The sequence below is a fragment of the Eptatretus burgeri genome, chromosome 2 (assembly GCF_056783735.1).
Source record: "Eptatretus burgeri isolate ZD-2024b chromosome 2, Ebu_testis_v1, whole genome shotgun sequence".
In the NCBI taxonomy this organism is placed as follows: domain Eukaryota; kingdom Metazoa; phylum Chordata; class Myxini; order Myxiniformes; family Myxinidae; genus Eptatretus; species Eptatretus burgeri.
Genome location: NC_140962.1, coordinates 109,527,218 through 109,554,967, shown reverse-complemented (window position 1 = coordinate 109,554,967; position 27,750 = coordinate 109,527,218). Strand labels below are relative to the sequence as shown.

Sequence of the window (27,750 nt, the reverse complement as noted above, 5' to 3'; positions counted from 1 at the left end):
ATCCCAAGCCAGCCACCCTAACTGCTAACCCAATGGCAGACTAATTTGTGTTGACTCAAGCATACTGAACAGAGCGTGATGAAATGGTAATTCTTCTTTATTGGAGTTGGGTTAAGCATGTATTTGTAAATTCAATGTGTAAAAACAATATGAAAAGTACAATGGCGGTTCAACACTTTGTTAGTTTGATCACAGTAATTATATGGAATAACCTTAACGCTGAGTTTGGTTCTTTGACCATTCTGTCCAACAAAACATGTGCCCTTGCTTTCACGCTGCTTTATGGAGCAAAAAGGTTTTGTGTGCTATTGTTGATAACTCCTTAAAATGCCGTGTCCCTTTTTTCCAATATTGCTTTCATTAGCCTCCACTTTCCCACCATCTGGTCACTCCCACCCTCTATCAACCTTTGCCCCTATCCTGTCTCACTATTTAGCTCCGACAAAGGGTTTGACGCCAAAAATGTCAGTTTCTCCTTCCTTCGATCAATGTACTGTTGGTTTCATCCATCGTTCTATCTGTTCACCGACGTAGATCGACGCTGGCCTTCACTCAGAAATACTAGTTCTTCTTTCTACACTTTCCCACTGTTCACATTTATTCTGATGTGGAACTGTGTTAAGGGGAGGGAGAGAAGTGGGTGTCGAGTGGTTGTGGAGGGAAATGAGAAAGGGAAGAAGGGGTGAAAAGGAGAGACGGATGGCATATATAATTGTGACCATCCAATTGACCATGCTGTTAAGGGTGTACAGGACAGGATAATGCCAAAGCAATATTGTTTTGCAATTTCTGTGCAATTTAATCATTGTTGTTTGTCATCTGTGCAGGCCATGTGCTTTACTGCACAATTCATCTTTTCCAAAGTTGGAACCTTTTGACTCCTCTGGGTCAAAAGCCAAAACTCTGTAGCTGAAAACATCAGAAACACTGTCCAAAGCAGATGGTGTTTATAAGGATGGGGTGGGTGCATCTGCACATGCAAAGTGCTTGGGGGATATGAGACCCTTCAATTCCACTTTTCTTGTGGGTTCCGAACACATCACCAAAATATTGCACACACAATCTGCACCTCTCTATGTTGTTGTTGCTCTGGAGTTCATAAGGTACTTTTGCTCAGTGTCACTCACTCCACCTCTCACAAGCTGAGCTGACTTCGGGCAGATGTCCTTTGCTGTGTACAAACTGTGTGAGACACTGTGTTTGTGGAACAATACATGCCTTGAGAGAGGTTTAAAATAATTTGGAGGTTAGGCATCAGAGGGAAGGAAAAAATACACGTTCTTACGTATTGGACTCATTAATTGCAACGATTTGTTGTAAATGCTCGGCTGCATTTGATTTGCTGAGCCAACCAATGAAGAGGGTGTGAATGCCACAGCAGCTGGCAGCAGGTGAAATAGCACGACGTGGCTTCGAACATTCTGCCAAGGGTTTGTTTTGATCAACATCCCATCACAAAATGACATTTTGGGCCATGAAAAAAAATATTACAGCAATTTTATGTATTGTTTTTCTTATTCCCAAAGGGCTCATTAATTATTTATTGCATTGATATCAAGGAGGTGATTTTACTGGATGAACAAAATTGTTATTCAAAATATCACTTGGAGACGATTGTTCTTTTATTCTGTTTTGCAACACAATCTTGCAATGAAGACATCTTGTTAATCTTTCCTCCCCCACCATTTTCCCACCACACTCCAGTGTAATCTGGCAGACAAACCCTCTTCCATTTTTTACCCGGCATCTGGAAGTGTGTGTGTGTGTGTGTGTGTGTGTGTGTGTGTGTGTGTGTGTGTGTGTGTGTGTGTGTGTGTGTGTGTGTGTGTGTGTGTGTGTGTGTGTGTGTGTGTGTGTGTGTGTGTGTGTGTGTGTGTGTGTGTGTGTGTGTGTGTGTGCGTGCGTGCGTGCGTGCGCGTGCATTATATATACTCCCATGCTCTTCTTGCCAAAGAAAGCTGCATAAAGCAAATAAGGCAGGCTGCACAAAAGACCTTTGCTGTTTCAAACTCTATCTGAGTTCCTCAACAGCTGCAAACATTCACATTAAGTAGCACTCCTGACAAATCTCAGAATCACACTCATTTTTTTACAAAAGGACCGTCTGGAAACCCTCCCACCTATCCTTTATCTACTTTCTCAACAATCCTCTTGAATAAGTCCTTTCATTCAAGCTTTTGGGTCTCACTATCTGCCATGATCTCTCCCTAGGAAAAACACATTTTATTTCCAACCTGGCTTCCAAAGCCAGTCGCCGACTGGGGATCCTCCACCGTGCAAAGTCTTTCCTTGGCACACCTAAGCAACTGACCACATACAAAATTTTCATCTGCAGCCTGATGGAATAAAGATCTCTCTCACCTTTCTGGGCTGCATTCTGTGGAAACCAAGGCACTGAGGATCAGTGGTATATCTGGTAATGAGGCTGAGTCTTTTGGTTTCTCACTCTCTCACCACAGGCAGGTCAGTGGTCTTTCTGTCTTCTACCATCTCCTTCCTCTCCGACCTCGCCCCCCCCCCTTGCTCTGTCTGTGACCTGTCCCTCCCCCCCCCCCATATTTCCGCAGGGTGCTCAAGGTCTGCCAGCAACCCCCTTCTGGTAAAATACCCAAATCAAGATTCACTGCTCACCTTCATTCCTTCATTCCTCTTTTTCCCCACCTTTGGAACAAACTCCCACATTCTCTTCAATCCCACTTTTCCATCCAGGTCTTCAAAACAGCTGTTCACTACCATCTCTTATTTCCCCCCACCCAAAACCTCAAACTTTTATACCCCCGTTAATCCACCCCAATCCAACCTCCTTCAAATTTCCTGCTTTCCTTACTGAAAGTCCTTGTAGTGTAAGTACCTGAAAATCCCTGTTGCGTCCATTATGTTTACCCTGTGTACCCCGCCCCATCCCTCTCCCTTCCACAGATCTCCTAATGTCTGTTCCCCACTATTGTGTGCTTCCCTCTACCGCCCCTCTTGTCTCCTGCTCCCCTTGTTAAACGTTCTGTGTGTTAAGGCCCGGTCACACCTTGATGTTTTAGCCAACGTATGCTGATTTTTGAATTTTTTTTCTAAAACGCTGGCGCACGTTGAATACGTTATGGGTAAGTTTTGATAACATTGAGAGCACGCTGAAAAACACTGCCATACGTCGTTGTACGCTGGCTTTAAACGTTGTACTTTTCGGTTGTCCTCAAATTTTTTCATGCTTGAAATTTCACGACGTATGCCGGCGTATGACTCACACGTTCCGCTACGCTGGCCACAAGTTGTATGCACGGTCTGCGATCGTTGACAGACGTCAACACATGCTACTTGTAAGTTAATCATAAGTTGAGACACGCCGAGGTAATGTTTAGAGTACCCGGAACTTATTTCTAACCTATGATTAACGTGTTGTTGGCACGTTACGCGATCGTTGCCACACATCGACAGACGTTACTTTTAAGTTACTCATAGGCTGAAAGACGTCGGTATAATGGATCGTCCTTGCGTCAGCGTCCACGGCCACGGCCAGGACACTTATTTGCAGCATTCTTCAAACTTTTCTTCGGCATGACGAGGATGTTCACACTTCGATGTCGAGCTTGGCTATGATTCCAATTGTCCATCGGCAGCGTCTATTTAAAATAGTCGAGTTTGAGCGTTTTAACACGTTCAGAAGAAATGCTTCAAATTTCCAAACCCCAGCGTCAAAAAACAAAGGCGAGTGACAGCAATTTAAATCGTTCATTGTAAACAATGAAAATAGTTGAGTGGTACCGTTTAAAAGTCGTTGAGTGTAAAAAAAATCCAATTGTTGAGCGCAAGCGTCTACTTTCAATAGTGGAGATGCAGCCATTTAAATTGTTGAGTGGCAGCCTATGAACCTACCCGTGGACACGCGGACGCAAGGAGGATCCATCATAACCCACACCCACCTACTACTGCCAACATGAACAAACTACTACTAATACCAATACCAATACTAATACTAATACTGATACTGATACTGATACTGTTACTGCTGACATGGACATCGACTCAAAAAGGAACTCGAAAACACTGTTGGGTTCCCCTTTTATGAGCAGCATTTTTATATACCAATTCCCAAAACCGCTGGGAACACATCTTTATATGGCAGTTGTAAGCTAGAAACACATTCTTTTTTTTTTTTTTTTGTCGACCGGAAGACGTCATTGGAATACGCCTACATACGTCGATGTGTGTTGGGACTACGTAAAGAATTGGTTCAAAGCACGTCAAACATAAGTTAGAAATAAGTTTCGCGTAAAAAAGACATTACCGCGACGTGTTTCGACTTATGAGTAGCTTATAAGTAGCCTTTGTGGACGTGTGTAAGCGTCCGCATATCGTGTGTAAAACTTATCCCCATCGCATGCGGAACGTGTGTCATACGCCGAGTACGTCGTAAAATTTTGAACATGTTTAAAATTTCTTGACGTACTCTACTTACAACGACGTATGATAGCGTACTTTAGCGTTCTACTCACGTATACCAAACTTACTCATACCGTATTCGACATGCCCCAACGTTTTAGACACATTTTTCTTAGGTCGGCATACGCTGGCAAGACTGCCAAGGTGTGACCGCGATGTTGTCACTTCCATTTCTACGGCAGTTATGATTCGAATCGTTGTGCGTCAGCCTTTTAATAGGCTACGTCACAACATCGTCGGCGATGCGTGCAACGCGCTATGCCTAAGTTAGACTATCGTTGGGCATCGGTTGTGTAGGCCGACAACAGGTTCAGCATTCGTTGGTATAAGTTATCTATAACACAACGAAACGTTCTGTGTCCATTACTAATATGTTATGCATACGACCAACTCGTTATGAATACGTCCGAATCTTAAAAAAAAAACATCAAAAGTTCAACGTAAGCCAGCGTTTTACATACATTTAATACGTTGCCATCGCTGGCTAAAACGTCAAGGTGTGACCGGGCCTTTAGCTCTTATACGAGCCTCAACATTGTTCATTAAAAACAAATGTACATGAGAATCCCAGTGCTACATGTTCTCCTTAGCTGCCGTTCCAGTTTCATCACTTCATGGCAAATCATCAGCGACAGTGCAGACAGAAATATACACATTAGGTGAGAGCTGATTGGTTATTCACTCCAGTTATGGGTGAGAGACGTCATTGGGTCTTGTTATTTGTATGTTGACTGCAATTGGTATTGCATATGGTAAATGTTTGGAAGCCTCGGTGGTGCACGTTTCTGTCTTCGCTGTCGCTGATGACTCACCAGTAAGTTATGAAACCAGTCTGGCAGCGGAGGGGGGCATTCAGCATTGGGTTTCTCATGTATTTGCTGCTTATGAATGTCTGCAGCTGCAGAGGAAACTCAGTAAGGTTGGGAGGTTTGGTTGGTTTATGCAACTATATATATATATATATATATATATATATATATATATATATATATATATATATATATATATATATATATATATGCCTGGTGTTGGCCTAATGGTGAGGGTGGTGGGCTTTGGATCCAATGATTCTGAGTTCAAATGCCACTCTTGAATTAATACCAGGTGGGGTTGATTCTGCCTGTCATCCTTCTGAGGTCGGCAAAATTAGTGCAAGCTTGCTGGTATCCTTTGCCGGAGTGGCGACCCATCCAGGATTGTGCTCAACAGCCAAGGAGACTGCTTATGCAGAATCAATGCTCCACACAGAGTTTGGTCCAAATGGATGGCATATATATATATATATATATATATATATATATATATATATATATATATATATATATATATATATATATATATATATATATATATATATATATATACATATATAATACACATATATACGACAAGGCAAAAGTTTTAGAACACCCCCGTTTTTCCAGTTTTTACTGAAATTTAAGCAGTTCACGTCCAACGAATAACCTGAAATAGCACAAAGCTAAGCGGTAAACTGCCAGAGGTTTAAAAAAAGAAGTTTAGGTTACCAAAAACTGAAAAATAATTTTAAATTGCAGAGTTGTTAAAAAAGGCCCTTTTCAGGGAACAAGTTATGGGTTAGCAACTGCAGCTGTTCTGCAGCAATGGAAGTAAATTAAGCCTTGTAAGTTGATGCAAACAATTCCTACAGTTGTCCCAACTTTTGTTGATTAGTTACAAACCCTCTGTTTTTATAAAAGCAGTGTTGGAACAGACTGTGTTGCTGCACCCTCTGAAGCAGTATTTGGACAATATTGCACTGCAGGAGGTAGTATATTGCTATCATAATGGCGAGAAAAGGACAATTAACAAAGGAAGACAGACAGACCATTATAACCCTTAAAAGTGTAGGTCTTTCCTTCAGAGAAATTGCAAAGGAATCCAAGGTACAATTTCCTGCACCATCAAAAGGCACTTGGAAACTGGAGGAAACTCTGACAGGAAGAGGTCTGGCCGGCCCAAAGCCACAACACAATCAGAAGACAAGTTTCTGAGAGTCAACAGCTTATGTGATGGGCAGCTCACAGGACAGTAGCTTCAAGCACAGCTTATCACTGGTCGAAGTAAGGAAGTCTCAGTTTCAACTGTGAAGCGAAGACTTCGAGCTGCAGGTTTGACAGGTCGAGTGACAGTAAGAACACCATTGTTAAGATGAAAAATAAGAAAAAGAGGCTTGCCTGGGCCAGGAAGCACCGCCAGTGGACTACTGAAAACTAGAAGAAGGTCTTATGGACCAATGAATCAAAATTTGAAATCTTCGGTTCATCACGCAGAGTTTTTGTACGCCGTCGAGTAGGCGAAAGGATGGTTCCTCAGTGTGTGACACCAACTGTCAAACATGGAGGAGAAGCGTGACGATCTGGGGCTCTTTTTCTGGATCCAGAGTCGGTGACTTGCACAGAGTGACTGGCACCCTGAACCAAAAGGGCCACCACAACATTTTGCAGCGCCGTGCAATACCCTCTGGTCTATGCCTAGTTGGTCAGGGGTTCATCGTACAGCAAGATAACGACCCAAAACACCTCCAGGCTATGTCAGGACTACCTTAGAAGAAAAGAATATGATGGTAGGCTTCAACTCATGGAATGGCCAGCACAGTCTCCAGCCATAAACGCCATCGAGCGGGTTTGGGATGAACTTGACAAAAGGGTGAAAGCAAAGTAACCTACAAGTGCAACACATTTGTGGGAACTTCTGCAACAGTGTTGGGAAGAACTTTCTGAACAATATTTGATTTCCATTGTCGAAAGAATGCCACGAGTATGTTCGGCTGTTATATCTGCAAAAGGTGGCTACTTTGATGAGTCAAAAATTTAGATTAAATTTTGTTCAACAAAACGATTCCATGATTTCTTTTTTTATCTGCAATTGTTTACTTGCTCTCTGCTTTAATTTCAGAGTGCATCGAAACATTAAACTGCTTAAATTTCAGTAAAAATTGGAAAAATGGGGGTGTTCGAAAACTTTTGACTGGTAGTGTATATATATATATATATATATGTATGTATATGTATATATATATATATATATATATATATATATATATATATATATATATATATATATATATATATATATATATATATATATATATGTATATGTATGTATAAGGCCTGGTGTTGGCGCAGTGGTTAGGGCAGCAGCTTGGGATCCAAAAGGTCCTGAGTTCAAGCCCCGTTGGGCCACTGAATTAATACACCAGGGGTTTGACTCAGCCTGTCATCCTTCTAAGGTCGGCAAAATGAGTACCAGTATACTGGGCCGGTGTATACCCTGGTTAAAATAGGTGTACCATATCCCTGTGCCGTAAGAGGCGACCAGGGTTGTGTCAGGAAGGGCATCCGGCGTAAAACATGTGCCAAATCACTATGTGCATCATACGGATGATCCGCTGTGGCGACCCCTAACGGGAGCAGCCGAAAGAAGAAGAAGAAGATATATATATATATATATATATATATATATATATATATATATATATATATATATATATATATATATATATATATATATATATATATATATATATATATATACTGTATATGAAAAGATGAAGATCCACCCACATCTCTCAGCCGTGAATGGAGGAATTTGTCTGGCAACTGAAGGGGTGTGTAGCATTGTGGTTCTTATGTCTGTATGACTTCTGAACATCTTTATAGCTTTGGAGAAACTCTGGGAAGGGTTTGAAACAGCAAAGGGCATACCTTGGGTAGTTTTTCATGGTTGCTTTTATGTCGCTTCTTTGGCTTTCAGAGTCTGGGAGGAGTCAGTATATATATATATATATATATATATATATATATATATATATATATATATATATATATATATATATATATATATATATATCAATAAGACTTTGACATAGGTTTCCTATTCATACTGTATTTTGTGCTGTATTTTGGTAGTCAGTGGAAAGCAAAAACAATTTCCTTGTCCAACTGCCTCCATCAGGCTTATGGATTGCTCATCGTCGATTAAACCGCCGAATAATGTTGTTGGTGGAAGGGGGCTAATGAATGTTATTCATTGGCCACACCATGTAATAAGTTTTGGGATGAAGCATCACATTGGTCATGTGTGGAGTTCTAAATGTGGTAAGGTGGGAGGAGAGATTTTAAAAAAGACTTTAAAGTGTGTTGTGTTTGTGGATACAAAAGAGGTTGATTCGTTGATGTTTATTAAAAAACAATAATTATAGGATAGGTTGGGCTTATAAAATTACAGCACATGCATATTTAATTTCCATCTTTATTCCTCAAGTCATTTGCATGGGTGTTGCAGGTCCGTTATTAAATCAATGGAATATAGGCTCGTGGAGTTTTGATGGTCTCGATTATACTGTGTGGGAAACGACAGGGTTTTTTATGTTCGTGCTAGGCTTTTTAAAAAGAGACGTTTCTGCAGTTTTTTTCAGGATTTTGGATTTTGGTGCCCTCCTTAGATGGTATATGATCCACCTTCAGTGCATATTTAATAAAATTATTCACTAATAGTAAATTGAAAATATTTATTTGTTCTGCATTTATTTTTTGACCTCTGCACGGCCATTGTTTCCATCATAGATGCAGGGCGCAGCTGGGAACCTTAAGTAAGTATAGCCAGCCAGTCTTTCATTCAGTTACATTCCACAATGGCAAAATCGACTTCATAGCCAGAAGGCACAACGGGTGCAATTGTCTATCACAGTTTTCTATTGGTTCGTGACTTGTTGGTGGTGCACTCATTGAACCATGATTCAGTTTCATTTGGCAGGAGATAACGCTGGCAGCTGCAGGTTTGGGGAAGTTTAAGTAAATCAGGGAAAGCTATAGCTGGGTTGCAGAAGAGTAGTTGAAAAGTTCATAATTCACTGTAACCTGTGATGTGCTATTCTTTTGCTGTTAATAATCAGGCAGAAGTGTTTTATCAGCCTTTGATACTACAATCTACGACACCTGCTTCCCCCCCCCCCCCCCAAACATTCTGGTAAGTGTGTTATTCGAGACAGGATAATCGGTGACCTTCACGGATAATCGGTGACTTTTACACAGGCATTAGCTGCCTTTAACGTGAATCATGTGTGTGAGACAATGCTCATCCTCTTTCATTGTACAAACATCACTTCAGTTGAAGCAGTCATGTCGATGATTCATTAATTGGCTGCCATTATTTTAAGTGTTCTTTTCTCTGATGTTCACAAATCTTTACTGATTGTTTGGGTTTATAATGGCATAACTCTTAGTTAATTTTAAAGTCTGTGAATATGGCAGTTGTGTTTTGTTATAAAGATCTTGTCCTCTTGATCGATGGCAGGTTGGTTAAGATTGTGGTTTGGTGTGTTCACGGTCAGAATTCTGCTTTCAAATCTCTCTTCTGATCAGCAAAACGCATTTGTAAGATGAGCTTATTTGTAATGTCTCATAATGAATGTATGATGTTGAATCTCAAATTTATTTATTTTTGACACTGTCTGAGACTTAAAATGCCATCTTCCAAGGGCGACCTGAAGATGGCTTCATAGTCTGCCTGAACTCAATTTTGGATATTTGCCATGCCTTTTGACCCTTCATAGGCATCGACGACAATGACTTTCCCAAACTTGCAATTGTCTGCATGGTTTCATCACAGATGGGTCGAACCACTTTGCCTCGTTTGGCCTCTTCCTGGCCTGTGAACCACCTGCATGTAACTTTGTGAGGCCTCATGTACAATCAGCTTCTAACAAGAGATCCGATAGGATCTAATGTCCATAAGGAATATAATCAGTTGGTACTCTATAAAAGCAATGATCGAATTCTCATAAAAGTTTTTTTTCTTCCCAAAGAAATTGATTATTTTCTGTAAACTTTTGAGCACGCAATATGAGTTGGAGTTCAGAGTAAATGAAACGGTAAGGGCCAAGGGCTGTGTATGGCTATAAACCCATGTCCGTATCAAATCCACTGGACAACAAGCAGTATTGCACTGAAACAGATCAGACAAAATGGTTGCATTTATCACATCTGGCATGCATACAGCTATTGATTCAAAATGCAGGCATGTCCCTGCCTGACTCATATGTTTGTTTTTCTTAATGATCGATTGTTTTCTCTTTTTTAAATCCACAATGGCATTATTCTGAGCGTCTGCACTCTGTTTATTTAATTTTTGAGGCCGAATGCCTCACTGGTTTTAGCAAACTTATCTCGTTTGCTTTCAGCGTCCTTCAGATACAGTATGATTGACTTTATATGGATACTCCATGAATGTTGCTATTTTTACTTGTAAAGTTTGCAGAATAGCTTGGATGGTCGTTGATTTGCTCGGATCAGTCCATGTAACATAGATTGCTGGATAAAAAAAAATAGGACCACAGGTCCTGAAGCTCACCTTGATCAGGAGCAATGTCAATGATGTCAGAAAATATCGAAATTTTGTTCATGTGCAGTATCTGGTCATGTTATTGGTTGAATGGAAGCCCCTACGATGCTGATTACAGTGACACATGTTTACAGGCCATGATTTTACAGGTTACAACTTACAGGTCATGTTTTTGGCTAAGGGGATGGCTGTGCTGCTCATGCAATACTCCCTGAAGGTTATGGCAGGAATTTTTTTTGGTGTTTAGGCCTGATTTCAACCCGTTCATGAGTGCAGATTTTGATGCGGTCAATACATCTTTGTAAGGCATCATATATGAAGCTTTTGACCAAGTTTCATCGAAATCAAGAGTTTTGTTCAAGAGATAATGACTGAAGTGTTTACAGACTTACTAACTCACCTACCTACGGACACTGCTCGATCACATCAGCCTACCGGACTAAAGTCCAGGAGAGCTAATGAGGGCAAAGTATAATTTTTATATTTTGTACATAACTGTGCACAATCTTCAAGGCAGGTTCAGTGATGTAATGGAAAGTGCATCTGCTCTGAGTCTGGGAGGTTGGGAGTTCAATTCCTGCCTAAGTCATACCAAAGACTTTAAATATGGTAGGTGTTACTTCCTCACTTGACATTTAGCATTAAAAAGCATAGAGCACAAACAACCCCCATAGGTTAGCATCATTGGGGAGGAGGAATGTATTTGTAATTTATTGCTTCACATATTTTATTTCTTCACACATATTTGTTTAAATATATAATAACTCGTATAAAAGTCTCAAAAATGACGGGTTAGAATTATTTTATTCGAAATATTCAAGTAGACTGGAAGATATGATGTTTTGTCGCAAGAAGCACAGTTTTAAAACACATGTACAAACATGACCATATTTTCTTTATCTTCTGGGACGTTTAATTTAGACAGTACAGCCTCATGAGCAAGCCAACGTCTGAAGCCTCGGCCTAGTGTCAGGTATGCTTATATCTCCTTTATTTATTAGACAGCCTATAGATGTAAATGAACACTCGTTTTACTCTGCACGCAATGCACATCACGTGCAGCAAATTTCACCAACCTGCACCTTATATTTATTGTTATTTGAAAACACTTCTGTACACTACCTCTGAGGCTTGGTTTGCTCGTCACCATCTACAATTCCAATAGAAGAGACATAATTACTCTTTTATGGAAAATGTTTTTCGTATTTTTGTCCCCTAAAATATAGACCGCAGTAAACATATAGTCATGTTCAGAGATTGGCCTTTAAAACCCTACTCAAATGGTCCTTATGAAGGGGAACAGACAAATACACAAATATTCACAGTGTTTTATATAGCTTGAGGGTAGATTACATTTATTTTTGTCTATTCTTGTCTCTTTTGAGAATCGGATGTCACATGAAACCAGAAGTGCAATTGACTTTCTCGGGTGGCATGTGTTGTCGTCTGTCGGTCCAAATGGCATTTTTTGCAATGCTGTACCGCAAGATTGAGGCGAGTGGTTTTCGACCCTCATAGTCACATAACCAATTTTACTTTGTACCATTTAACCTATTGGATGACAGATATTTACGGTCTACAAGTCAAACTCATTCCAGGATTGCAAAAATAAACCCATTTGTTTGAAACTACGCAGAGAAATTCACGAGAGAAATTCACCCACACTTCTCATCTGGTTAGCTGATCACATATTCCTTGTGTACTTTCTCATCTTCATATATTATGAATGCAATTTATCATTCCCAGCATGATGGAAGTGGTGTTTTTTTATATGAACACACCTGGGAGTGACCACCCTGATTCACAGGTTTCAGATAGTGGAACAACCCTCAGACATGAGAGTTAGCTGCAAAAGCTGTCAAGGATAATGTGACGGTGATTGTCGAGGGTGAAGTGGGTTAACTGGTGTAATGGTTATCCTTAGAAAATGCTTCACATACCCAATGATGTAATTATCACCTAGCAAATCTTGGGCACCATAAAACCTCAAACCCCACTGTCTTGTGGGTTATCCATGGTCAGAGCAAGACTAGGAGAAGGAAAACCCTTATGCAACACCAATGTGCTGGAGAAACTCATCATCGAGGTCGTGGAAGCCTTGATGGAGCAAATGACATCAAAAGGTGGATGTACTAGTATTATCCGAAGGTAACCACAAAACTACATCCATGGAGAAGAATGTGGGTACATTTCGTAGCTGATGCTGTGGAAGGCATGTTCCTCGTCCAGTGGATGACACTGCAGTCTGACAACCATTTTCATGGTATAAGTGGACACTGATTTGTTTTTCAGTCCTTATTCGTTTTTTTTTTGTTTGTTTTTTTTGTTTTTTTCAAAACATGCACCACTTTTTCATTTTATCCCAGTACAGAACAAGAGGTCTAACAATACATTGCCAGGATTAAAGCAACAGAACATTTTATTGTAAACTTTAAAACCAATTGTGTTTAGGGGTCACCTTCAAAGTAATCTCCCTGGGAGTCTCTACATGCTTGCCAATGTCGCTATACAAGTGCACCCATGGAAGTCATTGTCTGAAAGGCCATTTAGCTCATTGGTCATGGCTCTCTGGACCTCTTCTTTTGAGTTCCTTTCATTGGAGACGAGTTTTCATGAGAAAAATGAGTTCCTTTCATTGGAGTTTCGGACATCTGTCAGATAGTATCAACATTCTCACCCTTTCGACATTTTTGTCCATTTCGGAAATCGATGGGTGTCCTGACCATGTGTCATAATTCATGTCCATTTTACCTTCTGCAATCCTCTTGGCCCATTCTTACACATGTGATCTTGACATTGCGTCTTCCCCATAAACTAGGTTCAACTCGTCGAAAATGTCCTTGCCACTTTTGTTCAGCTTTATGAAAAACCTGATGATGATTCTCTCTTCCATAATTTTGTCATTCATCTTCAGACCATGATTGCAACACTTAGAATTTTAACAAAACCCTAGTACGGCTACAAAACACAATGGATAAATACAACGGCTAACACAATACTGACATGAAGATTACAATGCATGTCCAATTATGAAACCAAAGCTAGTGCTGCCACCTGTCGAGAAAAAAACATCAGTCCTGGAACTTTATTGTCAGACCTCATGTAACATATAATTAATATAATATTGTCATGCGTGTATTGCTTTGTGTTATATAAAAGTAGTTCGGCTTCGGTGTCCCTGCATCCGTCCCCCCAGTGTGCGTACGTCCATCCGTCAACAATTGTCCAATAGTGGATTCCACTAATCAAGAAATAATGTACCCCCTACACAATTGGCAGTGCAGCATGCATGTACACGTGCACATGCACACATATACGTACATGCAGCATATAACGTGCTGCACATACATGCATGAGGAGAGTTTGTTTCTTGACAGTTTGATCACAAGAAGGAAGAGAGGGGAAGGGGGGTGGGGTGGATGACAATTTTTTTTTGATCTTCCTGTAAGTGTGTTGTATATGATTTGGAATTCAGCATCTAAAATGGCTGTGATGAATATCCCATTAACACTTTCCCCCTCCTTGCTACCTGAGTGAATAGCTCAGCCAGTATCTATACACCTCGTTTTATTTTTCCCCATTAAGAACAACCGTTTTTTTTTTTTTGAGAAAATACACAAAGATTGATATACCTTTAGCAAAGCAACGGGTCTTACATTCCAGTATAAATAATTTGAGCTGAGGTTTGTACATCCATTCTCTGCGCAGAACAAAATGCTTTCACATTTTCATGCAAAAGTCGACATTGAGACTCAAAAAGGGAACCTTCTCCCCGGTCTCCTTCTTGTTGCAGATTTTCCACAAGTAGCTTTGCCATTCTCCTTATGTATGTAGAAGAACTTGGTCTTGTGAAGGGTGGCAAGCACCAGGAGGACATCATGCAGCATATTAAATATCACACGATTGGTCGGTACCTGTGCTTGACCGGTTTTCAACTGATCAAAATCAACACAGCAGAGAAATCTGTGTCTGAAATGTGCCCTGCTCTCCAGAATGATTAATGTGGCAGAAAAGCCATATGCAATCATCACTCCAGACAAGTGCAAGTGGGTTCTCATTCAGCTTTAAACTCCCAAAGCTTTGGAACCAATGCTTCCATCCAGAAGGATTTCTCACCAAGGGGGAGATGCAGCATTTGACACTTACTCTTTTTTATTTATGGAGGTCTTCCCCAAGTTGTCAGTGCTTCCCCACCCCCACTTCTCCAGCCAAAGTCCAAAATTATTTGTTCTTGTTTGTAGTAGTGGGGTCTCGCAGAGAGACAGAAGCCAAAATGGTATTCCCTCTCTTGACTTCGCTCTCTCATGCATTCTCATCTGAGCACACAGATGGAGCAACTGAATGAACAGAGTTGTTGTCCAATGAATGGACAACATGAAAGAAAAATCCTGCGTCTTGTCCATAAAAATACAAAACAGCCAGCAGGAAAGGATCAAGACATGTTTTTTGCACTTACAAAATTAGTAAGTCATATTACAACCATTACAATATGTATGCCCTTATTTGGTGCTTGTAGCACGACCCTCCTCTTTTTAGTAGGGGCAAGGCTCACAGAAGAACAAAGCAGAACTAACAGTGGGACAACGTCAAGAGAATGAATGAACAAGGCAGGAGGAGAGGAAGGATGAGCTCAGAAACATCTAAACTAGCAAGTGAAATATTGGTGACATAGAAAAGGTTAATGGGTGCATAAAGATCATGGGTCAGAAATGGGGGTGACAAGATAGGGTGGGGCAATGCTTGCTTGAAGCCCTGGAGGGAAGAGTGAGACAGAACAGCCTCTGGAAGATGGTTCCATACATGGGAGAAGAGAGGGATAAATGAGGCCGACATGGGTACTCCCGCTCAGAGAGCAGGGGTGCCAGTTGGTGAAGTATTACAAGCGCATCAATAACTATGATTACCTAGTACTGTACAGTAAAGTAGAAAGACAGCAAACAATTATTATTGAGAACAAGGTTGTATGTCCAAAATTGATCTTGCCTGAACCTGGAAGGAAGCCATCAATCGAGCTGTTATTTTTTTTTATTTTGGAGACTATATTTACTCAATTTTGTAACAGACCCAAAATATGCCAAACATGCCTCCAAATTCACTTTTCAGCTCTTATAACTCTCACATGTCATATCTGCCAGAGTGAGCCAGCTTGTACTTCTACCCCCTGTTGAAATGGTATGAGCCCACAACTGCACTATCGGGGATTCTAACCCAACCCCTTGTGAGAATTCAGAAATTGCATCCAATATCTGCCACGTCTGCTTCTCCACCAGTTTTCTCTGCACTCTTACCTTTGCCCCCTGCCAGATTATCTCTCTAAATTTGATTTTCAGCTCCTCCGTCTCACTGTAAATAGTCTCCTCACATCTTCTTATTCTGTCTTTCAACTCCACCTGTTGCTGTTCATACTTATCCTTCACCTTTTCAATATATCTGCACTTCTAAAGCTATTTTAAAGCCTACAGTCTACATTTTCTTTCTCGTTTCTCTCTCCAAATCATTTTCACACCCTTTATTTGCCCTTATATTTTATCCACCTGCTCAGTTACATCCTTCATTAACTCTGTCTCAGTTTTATCAATCTTCTGATTTATCTCCCCCTTGTCTTTGCAATTTCAGCACTCGTGTTTCTTTTCAAACCTGTATGTAGTTTCTGCATTCACACTTCCACACTTCGCATCCATTGTAGTGCTAAAATTAGTGATACTTGCACACTGGCATTCTGAAGATGAAGATCAATTTAAAGATTTAAATTAGTTATTTCAGCTTTTTGAACTTCCATTTGATCCATATTTCCCACCGTTAACTGACCCACATTCAGATATAGAGACCTGGCCTGACCTCCTCAATGCTATGTTATGGTTGTAAAATGAAGTTTCGAAAGAAGAAAATAAGTTGGGCACCCTTCTCGACTGGTATTGACTCCAATTCAACATTCTGCTCCTCATCATCCAAGTTGACTGAATGATCTGCACACTATCCATATTTGCCATTAAAAAAAAAACATTACAATCAAACCCATTTTGGAAGCAAAACAATTCAAAAATTCATAAAACTGTAATTTAGGGTGCATAAAGTTTTTTTTTTTGTTGTTGTTTTGTCACCAGTAAGTCCAAATGACCATTTTATCTGAGCCATACCATCAGAATGGGATAAATGGTTGTACCCCTTTGCATTCAGATATCTAATTTTTCTTTATACAATTTAACCTCTCAAACAATTTATGTGCCGTAACCGAGGCTCGAGGGTTTTCACAAATTATGGATGCAAATAACCATTTCCAACATACATCACTTTCACACCTTATCACCCAGTATAGCAATCCTGATGTTGGCTTAATGGTGAAGGTGGTTGGCTTAAGGTCTCAGGGTCTTGAGTTCCAGCCCCTGTCATAACGTTGAAGTAACACCAGGTGGGTTGACTCAGCCTGTCATCCCTCAATGGTCGGCAAAATGAGGACCAGCTTACTGGTAGCAGAGGCACTGCATCAGCGGCACAGCCATGTCCCCAGAAAATGATGCAACCAGCAGCCACAGGCTGCATACGAAACAACACAACAGTATAGCTTGTAAATCCCTTGATCCCAGGTTCATACATTCATTCTCTGTTAAGAGTGAAGATTTAACATGAAACATGACATTTAAGACACAAAAAGGGAGCCATGTTTGCCTTGCCATGGACTTTGGAGAAGAAGCTATGGCGTTCAAGTTAATACGGACACCTGGGAGAGCCCCAATCTCAGTGAGGATGAGAAATGTTAGCAATGTATCAAAGAGCATGCAGTCGAGCTCGTGGCCCATTCGCTACCTCAGCTGGGCACAAGCAGGTTCTCGTCCAACTCCAAACTCCACAAGACAGCTCACTGAGACAGCCATTTATCATGGCCACAAATTGTCAAAAAAAGATTGGGTGATCACCACTCCTCACCATATACATCGAGGTCCACTTGCACTGCCGAGCATTTCTCCACCCACACTGCTCTCCCCAAATCCTGTGTTCTTGTTCCAACTCAATATAGTGCGAAAATCCTTTGTAAGTAGTGGTGAGGTCTCGGGGTGGGGGGATTATATACAGACAAGCCGGAAGGCGGCGATTGGTCGCCGAGCATGGAAACTATAAGATATAGAGCAAAATGGGTGTCATATAGCGGATAGGGAATCACCTTAAGATTATGCATATCAAATCTCATCCAGTTCCATCTACTGACAACTACTCTGTATCCATTTGAATGAAAAGTACCGAAAATGCGGTTTGAAATCGAAAATCCCCAAAGTTCGAGGGGGTGCTGTGGGTGAACAAAGATCTTCTTCTTCTCTTCTCCTCTTCTTCTTCTTTCGGCTGCTCCCATTAGAGGTCGCCACAGCGGATCAATGATCCGCATAATGATTTGGCACAGGTTGTACGCCGGATGCCCTTCCTGACGCAACCCTGGTCGCCTCTTACGACACACAGGGATACGGTACACCTATTCTAACTGGGGCATACACCGGCCCCAGTACACTGGTACTCATTTCGCCGACCTCGGAAGGATGGCAGGCTGAGTCAACACCTTAGTGTTATACTACTTGGTATATATATATATATATATATATATATATATATATATATATATATATATATATATATATATATATATATATATATATATATATATATATATATTCAGTGGCCCAACGGGGTTTGAACTCAGGACCTTTTGGGTCCCAAGCCGCTGTCCTAACCACTTCGCCAACACCAGGCTGTGTGGGTGAACAAAGATCTAAATCGAAAATCCGGCTTGATCATTTGTGCACAATGTATTCCAGACGATTCGTGTGAATTTTCATGACCATCCGACCATAAACCTAGGAGGAGTAGCATTTGGTGCGAAGGCAGCTCCAGCTCTCGCATATTATCGATTTTTGCACGAATTGACCTTTGACCCCTGACGTAAGTGAAATCGGTCAATACGTCCTGAGGCAAAGTTGTAGTACTCATTGAGTACCATGAGTCTGCAAAGTTTCATTCGTATCGATGCACTCACCTGGTCGCTAGGGGCCTTCAATTTTTGCCAATTTTCGCGCATACCCTAATTGTAGGGGGCGCTGCGGGTAAAGTATTCCATATAGCACAAAAACCGGAATATATTTGATAGAGCATCAGCTGTAGATCATTCGTGCCAAATTTCATAACCCTACGTGGAATAATGGCTTTCGGAATTGATTTCGCGTGAACGGTACCGATTTTGAAGGTTTTTCGGTTGTTGCTGGGAACCAAAGCGTCCCTAGCAACCATCACAATTTCCAAAGCACCAATTCATAAGATGTACCTACCACCCAAGTTTGGTCAAAATCCGCCCACATTTACTACCAATTATGCTGATGACAAACAAACAAACATCCAAACAAACAAACATCCAAACAAACAGACAGAATTACTGACAATAAGGGTCACCTATTTTGGTGACCATATATATATATATATATATATATATATATATATATATATATATATATATATATATATATATATATATATATATATATATATATATATATATGAACATATTTTTATTTTCTACATGAAAATTTTTTTTTTGTTGTTGTGTGTGTGTGTGTGTGTGTGTGTGTGTGTGTGTGTGTGTGTGTGTGTGTGTGTGTGTGTGTGTGTCAGTGGCACCCACGAAACATTACTTCACCTTTCCCACAATGGTTAGCCTATCTTACTCAAGATTTCATGCACAATGATGAGGTTAGATACCAAATTTATTAGCTCGCCACATCTTATCTCTACCCCTTTCTCAAAGCACCACAAAGACTGTGCAGCATTGTATGGTTGTCGGTAAGATGATTTGGCAATTGATTCCAGAGGGATAATTATGGGTGGGATCAAGCTTGGAGATATAATTTTGGGAATGGATTTTTGAAGCATCAGAGAAAGCCTCTTGTCAATGGATTATGTCTCTTGGAAATTGCCAAACATGGGGATTCATTCCATGCTTCCAAGCCTGAACTTGCAGTGATGACTGACAGAGCTAATTTCCAGAAAAACATGCACAGGCACACGCACTCGCACACGCACACACACACACACACACACACACACACACACACACACACACACACACACACACGCACACACACTCGCACTCACACACACACACACACACACACACACACACACACACACACACACGCACACACACTCGCACTCGCACACGCACACACACACACACACACACGCACACACACTCGCACTCGCACACGCACACACACACACACACACACACACACACGCACACACACTCGCACACACACTCGCACACGCACACGCACACACACACACACACAATGATTTAGATCAATGATGGAAATGATGAATAAGATCAGATCGCAATGAGACTGCCATCAATAACAGATCAACTACATCGCCAAAACTCCTCTTGCGAAGATTGTTTCCCTCGCTCGAGGAGAGGGAATTGCATTTGGGTCCATTTGTTTCTTTGTCTGCACAGAACATGCCAATGCAGACCCCATTTTTACACATTATCTTTTTTCAACTAAGTCTATAAAGTGTGTATAATTAGAATGTGAGTACGTCTATAAAGTATGTACAATTAGAATGTGAGTACGTCTATAAAGTATGTACAATTAGAATGTGAGTACGTCTATAAAGTGTGTACAATTAGAATGTGAGTACGTCTATAAAGTATGTACAATTAGAATGTGAGTACGTCTATAAAGTGTGTACAATTAGAATGTGAGTACGTCTATAAAGTATGTACAATTAGAATGTGAGTACGTCTATAAAGTGTGTACAATTAGAATGTGAGTACGTCTATAAAGTATGTACAATTAGAATGTGAGTATGTCCATAAAGTATGTACAATTAGAATGTGAGTTTGTCCATAAAGTATGTACAATTAGAATGTGAGTTTGTCCATAAAGTATGTACAATTAGAATGTGAGTACGTCGATAAAGTATGTACAATTAGAATGTGAGTACATCTATAAAGTATGTACAATTAGAATGTGAGTATGTCCATAAAGTATGTACAATTAGAATGTGAGTACATATATAAAGTATGTACAATTAGAATGTGAGTATGTCCATAAAGTATGTACAATTAGAATGTGAGTACATCGATAAAGTATGTACAATTAGAATGTGAGTACATCTATAAAGTATGTACAATTAGAATGTGAGTACGTCTTAAAAGTATGTACAATTAGAATGTGAGTATGTCCATAAAGTATGTACAATTAGAATGTGAGTATGTCCATAAAGTATGTACAATTGGAATGTGAGTACGTCTTTAAAGTATGTACAATTAGCAGGTGAGTATGTCCATAAAGTATGTACAATTAGAATGTTAGTATGTCCATAAAGTATGTACAATTGGAATGTGAGTACGTCTTTAAAGTGTGTACAATTTGAATGTGAGTACGTCCATAAAGTATGTACAATTAGAATGTAAGTACGTCTTTAAAGTATGTACAATTAGAATGTGAGTATGTCCATAAAGTATGTACAATTAGAATGTGAGTTTGTCCATAAAGTATGTACAATTAGAATGTGAGTTTGTCCATAAAGTATGTACAATTAGAATGTGAGTTTGTCCATAAAGTATGTACAATTAGAATGTGAGTACATCTTTAAAATATGTACAATTAGAATGCGAGTATGTCAATAAAGTATGTTCTGTTAGAATGTGAATATGTCTATAAGGTGTGTGCAATTAGAATGTGAGTACATCTCGAAAGTATGTACAATTAGAACGTGAGTACATATATAATGCATGTGCTGTTGGAATGTGATTATGTCTTTTGAGTATGTTCAGTACAATTAGAGTGCAACGATATTCATAAAAAAACACACAAACACCACACAAAACAAGTCATGGTGAGGGTCTGCAATTTTTCCTTTTTTTGTATTTTTATCGAAGCTTGTGGAAGAGCTTGTGCTCTGAATGGATCAGGGCATAACAGGCAAAACAGGACACAAAGGGAACGGTGGACATGCATGCAAAAGGAGTCGTCGAGAGAGGTGGGAAACACCAACAGCAGAGTTAAAGGCCAAGATAGAGGGAGACTTAGACAACAATGGGTGTGGTGAGGAATCGGGGCCAGGAGAGGATGCATTGGGGGAGACAAGATGGATACAGAAGGAAACCACAAGGAGCGAAAACTGGAAATTTAGAAGTAGGAGGGATTTACGAGGGTATAAAAGATCATGGTTTTGGATTGGGGATGATCTGATATGGTGGTGAAGAGCTGTCGTGAAAGTCTTGATGAACGAATGACATTGAAGAGGATATGGAAGTTGGTTCTGGATTGAGGTAGTTTCAACAAAAATGGGTTGATGGTGGACTGTGTGAGCCCAGCAGAACCTGGGGGGAGAGCAGGGTAGACAAAGCACAAAAGGTGCAGAGGGTTCAAGACCAGAAAGGAGGCAGTAAAAGACAGGGAAACCTCTGACCTGTCTGCGACAGCAAAGTGATAGGCCCATACACCAAGCTTCATCGCGGGAGATTCCAATAATCTTGAAGGCCTTGATTTCCAAGGTGTCAAGCTGAGCAAGATGTGAGGCTGTGGAGCCAGCCCAGAAGAGGGAGCAGTCCTCCATCAAGCTGTGGATGAAGGCCTTGTAGGTAGATAGGAATTCAGATGTTCCAAGGAAGGACTTTGTACAATGGAAGATGCCCAGTTGGCGGCTATCATTGGAGACCAACTCTGAAACGTGGTTTTCCCAAGAAAGATAATGGCTGAGTGTGAGACCCAGGAGTTTGAATGACTGAACTTCATCAAGAGGATTGTCAAAACAGTAGATTGGAGGGTTTGCCAGACAGTGCATTGATTGCTCTATCTAATTTGAATGATTGGCTAAAACAGAAACTGTTAAACATTCATAAAGCTAAATTATGGTTTTCATCAATGAGGTGTTTTATCTTGTTTTAACACTGCACATGCATTCTGTAGCTGTCTTAATTCACTCACAATATTTACTGTAAATATTCAGGCCATGGCCTATATTTTGTATAAAACAATGTCAACTGGAAGGGTACTTGGGAGAGCGCATACCTCCATGACGTAATGCCTGATCTACGAGAACATATCGGGCCCAATGCATTTTTGAAATATCATGCTATATATAATTTTGGCACTTTCGCTCAATGGTGAAGAATCACTTTAGAAATTAAATAATTCTCGTATCCAGATCCGGATTCGGATCTTCACCAACATGGAATCAATTCGTCCTTGCCACACACCCAACATGTCCACTTTGTTTGTGTGCAGGATATCTCAAAAAGTTGTGGAGGGATGTGGACAAAACTAACAGACAGACAGAGAGGGGTGAAAACATAACCACCTTCACCTTCTGTGGTGGATGTAAAAATTTGATACACTGCCTCTGATACCCACCTTACCACATGACACACTGTGTAATCATTAGACCCCAACCCCCTTTTCCCATCCTTTGTGGTGAGAAGAAAATAATCTCGAATTTCAGAAATGAGAATTGGTGGTTGTAGATGCTATCAATCATCAATTTTTTTGACTTTGCATCCAAATATGAAGAAAAAAAAATTCTCCAATTTAGAACAATTGCAATATTGAACTTCCCAGTAATTTCTGTTCAGATTTCCATGTCTTTGTTTTGGCATATCCTAATTAGCTGTTGACCATGACCCGACCGAACACAGAACTCTTCCTTGTAGGTAACTGTTGATAAAAAAAAAATGATGTGTTGTGACAACACATCTGTGTTCTTAGCAAATGCATTATTTGTGCCTTTCCAAAATCCTTTCTCACAAATTCCTACAAGATAATGTGATATGCACCATATTAACTGCTGCTTCGGAGCTATGGTCATATCTACAAATGCCACACATGCCTTGGCAGCACACGTTTGCCTCCTTCAGCGAATTGTGAAGAAACTGAATTTCAGTGAATCACCCCCTTCATTTTCCCTTTAAAATCCTCGCTATTTTGTGCAGGTGATTTCCCTCCTTGTGCAGCTCCATAAACACATCTCCTATTGGTTGGTCTTGTTCCCTGAAATCCGGTTTCTTTGTACACACGATCAAGGCCCGTGGAAGAACTAGACCAGAATAGAATGGAACAAAATGGAAAGGGAAAACACCAACAGCAAAGCAGAGTAGAAGTGACAGAGAGAACAGAGAGAACAGAGAGACAGAGAGAGAGATATTGAGATATATATATATATATATATATATATATATATATATATATATATATATATATATATACAGACAGAGAGAGAGAGAGAGAGAGAGAGAGAGAGAGAGAGAGAGAGAGAGAGAGAGAGAGGAGGAGAGAAAGAGAGATAGAGAGAGAGAGACAGAGACAGACAGACAGACAGAGACAGACAGATGAAGGGGAAGGGGAAGAGGAGGACACACAGGGGCAAACAAGTTGCACAGAAGCTGAAACACAGAAATAATAGGAAGGGGAAATCTGAGTTGAAACTGTATCTTGTATACTGTAGCTACTGTAGATCGCAATGAGGGCAAAGACATCAGTGTTCTTTAACCTGAATTATAAGGACATCCATAGACAATGTCTTGCATCCATTTTTGTGCACTTATTTGGCTTATGGAATTTGAACCTGATGCACTTTCATCATGACCCGGTTTTTCAGATGGGAACACTAACAGGCCATTTGCCTTTTAAACATGTAGTCCTTTACTTTATACATGACACATTAATCAATAAACGTAATCGAAGACACCCAAATGGATTTTGTGTGTGAATTGTCCCAGACACTGTGGTGGTATGCATTTTATGTTTGCTGGCGTCTATACCATAATGAGCACAGATTGTTGGGACATGAGTACCTGCAGCCTCTTCCCTTTGCCATTTCATCCAGTCATTACTGCGATTGGTGTTCCTACTCTAACGCTCATCACCTTGGCAAAATCCAGGATTCATTATCACCATCTTTTCTCCGGGGACTTTGCTGAAGGCTGTCGTGCAGTGAAACGGTCGTTATTTTCACTCGTATTTTCACGCTTTGGAATCATTTTTGGACCAATTTTTAATCCTATTTAACTTTCACAAGGCCTCACTCTTCCATGAAATGTGATGCGTTGTATGGGTTCTCGGGGGCGCGAAGCCAAATATTTCAATCAGATAATTAGTAGTTCCAGATGTTTTGCAAGTACAGAAAGTGAATTAGAGCTTCGATTTCCTATCCAAAAGGTGGACATTTAACCAAGTTACTCTTTGATAAGCAATCAAAAATGATTTGATAATATTTCCTGATAAAGACCCTGTCTTCAACTTACATCCTGCTTGTGCCTCAAATAATTCTTTTGAATCATTTATGCATTTCATAATTATTACCTCTGCCGCAGAAGATATATAGAGGTTATGTTTTCATCCCTGTCTGTCTGTTTATTTGTTTGTGAACAAGATATCTTAAAAAAGTTAAGGACGGATTCAGATAAAACTTGATGGGCAGGTTGGATATGTAACAAGGAAGAAGTGGTTCGATTTTGGTGAAGATCCAAATGTGGATCTGAACCCCATAATTTTTAACGTGATTCCTCACCATTGAGTGACAGGGCTGAAATGACATAAGCACGATATTTCAAAAAGTTATGGACGGATTCGGACGAAACTTGGTGGGTGAATTGGTTAGGTAACTAAAATAAGCCGATTAAAATTTAGTTCAGGTCCGAATCCAGATCCAGCCTATCAGTGGGATACAAAAGGTAAAGTAATCAGCCTGGCGGAGGTATGCGCTGGACCGAGTGCCCTTCCAGTTCAACATAGTTTTATCCCACTGGCGACATCATAACTTTCTATAATGAATCATCCTTCAATATCTCCCAGAGCTTGTGATGTCAGCCTTTAATTTCTTACATTATTTTCCTGTTGCAGGTTCATGGCTGATTGTCATTAAGTGATTAATGATGTGTGGAATTGCTGGGATATGTTTTCCGCTCTTGATTTGTTCCTATCATTTACCAGCTTGGAAACATCATGTCTGGATTTCACCATAAAATATGCAAACTTATATCTTCACACAGCAGGCTTCAATGGATAATGAATCGTTCTCTTTAATGCAGCTTAACCTTCTCAGGGCCATTTTGTGGTCTCTTTAAGCATTTTTATTTCTCCAAATATGTTTTGACCTTTGTTGTTGGTTGCAGTGATACCCAGAGTTTGGTCTGTTCTTTGTCCATGAACAATGATATTTTGCAAACAAATATTGAGAGAGGTATGCGAACCACAATGTAAAAGAATGTGAACAAGCTTCACCTTTCCACTGTGGTTAGCATACCTATCTCAACATTTGGTTGAGAAATATCATTGTCTTTTTTTTATGTCAATACAGACCGACTCTAGTCTTTATAAAGATTATTTTACCATTGTTTGTCTTTATAGATATGTTGTTTATTCCCGTAATGAACCGTTGTCATGCTTAGAAAGTGCAAAAGCCAAAATAGGTCTTGGCGAGATTCCAAAGACAAATTATTGCCCTGTGGTCCCTCCCTGGTGTTCCCACATTGGTGGCTGTCATGACAACACAGCTGGGACGACGACAGCTCCATCAGCAGCGGACTGAGCGATACCATCGACAACGTGAGCACAGACGACATTCATACGAGTTCCTCTGTTGGCTCTCACCCCACCACACCTGCTACGGCTCGCCGGAAGGGAGCTTTACAGGTTAGCGGTCAGAAAATCTTTCTCACACCCTCTACACATTGTGTCATCTTGCTTATCTTATCGAGAAGACACAAACATGCTTTAACTGCTTTTGTATTTCATTAATTCCAAGAGTGAACATGAGAATATGTTGTTGTCTGCCCAGGTCTTAATTTCTTCACTTTGCTGTGAAACTCTCCTGATTCAGCCTGGTTTCGTTTTTATGTTTGTATACAATTGATCCTTTCAGGATGTGTTTTCGTGACACAATGCCAAGATGTGAGTTTGTAAACCATTTTCCAATGACAATAATTTACTCTATGACCAACTTTGAAACTTTATAAATTAAAACTTTTAATGTGCCCATTTTTAATTCAAACAAGTTACCAAACAATATTGTTGAGAATAAGTGAAAAAAAGAGCACTAGAGTTGCAAACATAGCAGAAAATTAAATATATTGCAAGATACCATGACATAGTTTGATCAATTGACAGCATCTGTCTCAGTTTTAATGAACAACATAGTATATTGGGATTCTTTGAAGTTGCATGCTGAGAAACACAAAAATGCTTAAGCAGCCTCCTTGATAAGATACAGTGATGAAAATCAAGAACACATTGAAGATCACTGAAATCTGGAGATAAGTCTTGTTCTTCTTTGGAAGTCAGAAACTTGCAATTGCAAATGGTTCAAAGTATAACCTTTTCTTAGCATTTGTATGTGAGAAGACATATCGGCATCACATTCACTTTGAGGATTCATTGCATCACTTGATACCAATACAAATGTTGTGTTGACCAGCATCAAGGGATGAATTATTGTTGAAATCACTATCAAATTGGGTATCAGATATAGAAAAAAATTGGAATGCACATAGATAGCACTCTTTAACCCAAAGAAGAAATAATATAATCATGTATAAAAGTGAAAAAAAAAAAAAAAATTAATGTCTTTCTGTCGGTGCTCAATTCAATGTGCCATGCCTTTGGAAAGTATCCTCAAAACTGCAGTTTAAATCTTTTTAAAATGTCCAAGCATTAGGGGTTTATGACCATATCTTGTGACTGTTGCCTTATTTAACCTTGGCTTAGCTCAGCATGAGGTTGTTAATTGTGCAGTGAGCATCTGTGGGTGTGCCTCCTTTGGGAGAGTCCTAATTTGGCTGCTTTGTCTCATGGCTTTGAGCAGGCCCAAAGCTTTGCACATGCTGTGTTTTCTTGGCCGATAATCCTCAGTCACAAACTATGACACATGCTGGAGTAACTGAATTTCTGCCAAATTATACTTTCTTAGAGAAGC

At 40.1% G+C, this 27,750-nt stretch overlaps 1 protein-coding gene across 7 annotated transcripts in view; it reads left to right on the top strand.

Moving 5' to 3' along the window:
- The window catches only part of LOC147032810 (neuron navigator 2-like), a 254,665-nt gene that overhangs the window by 66,701 nt on the left and 160,214 nt on the right, over positions 1-27,750 (top strand). For all 7 annotated transcript variants that reach the window (XM_085870682.1, XM_085870681.1, XM_085870680.1 and 4 more), the window contains one exon: positions 26,333-26,471. In XM_085870682.1, coding sequence (XP_085726808.1) covers positions 26,333-26,471 — 139 coding nt within the window. The remainder of the gene's footprint in view (positions 1-26,332; positions 26,472-27,750) is intronic.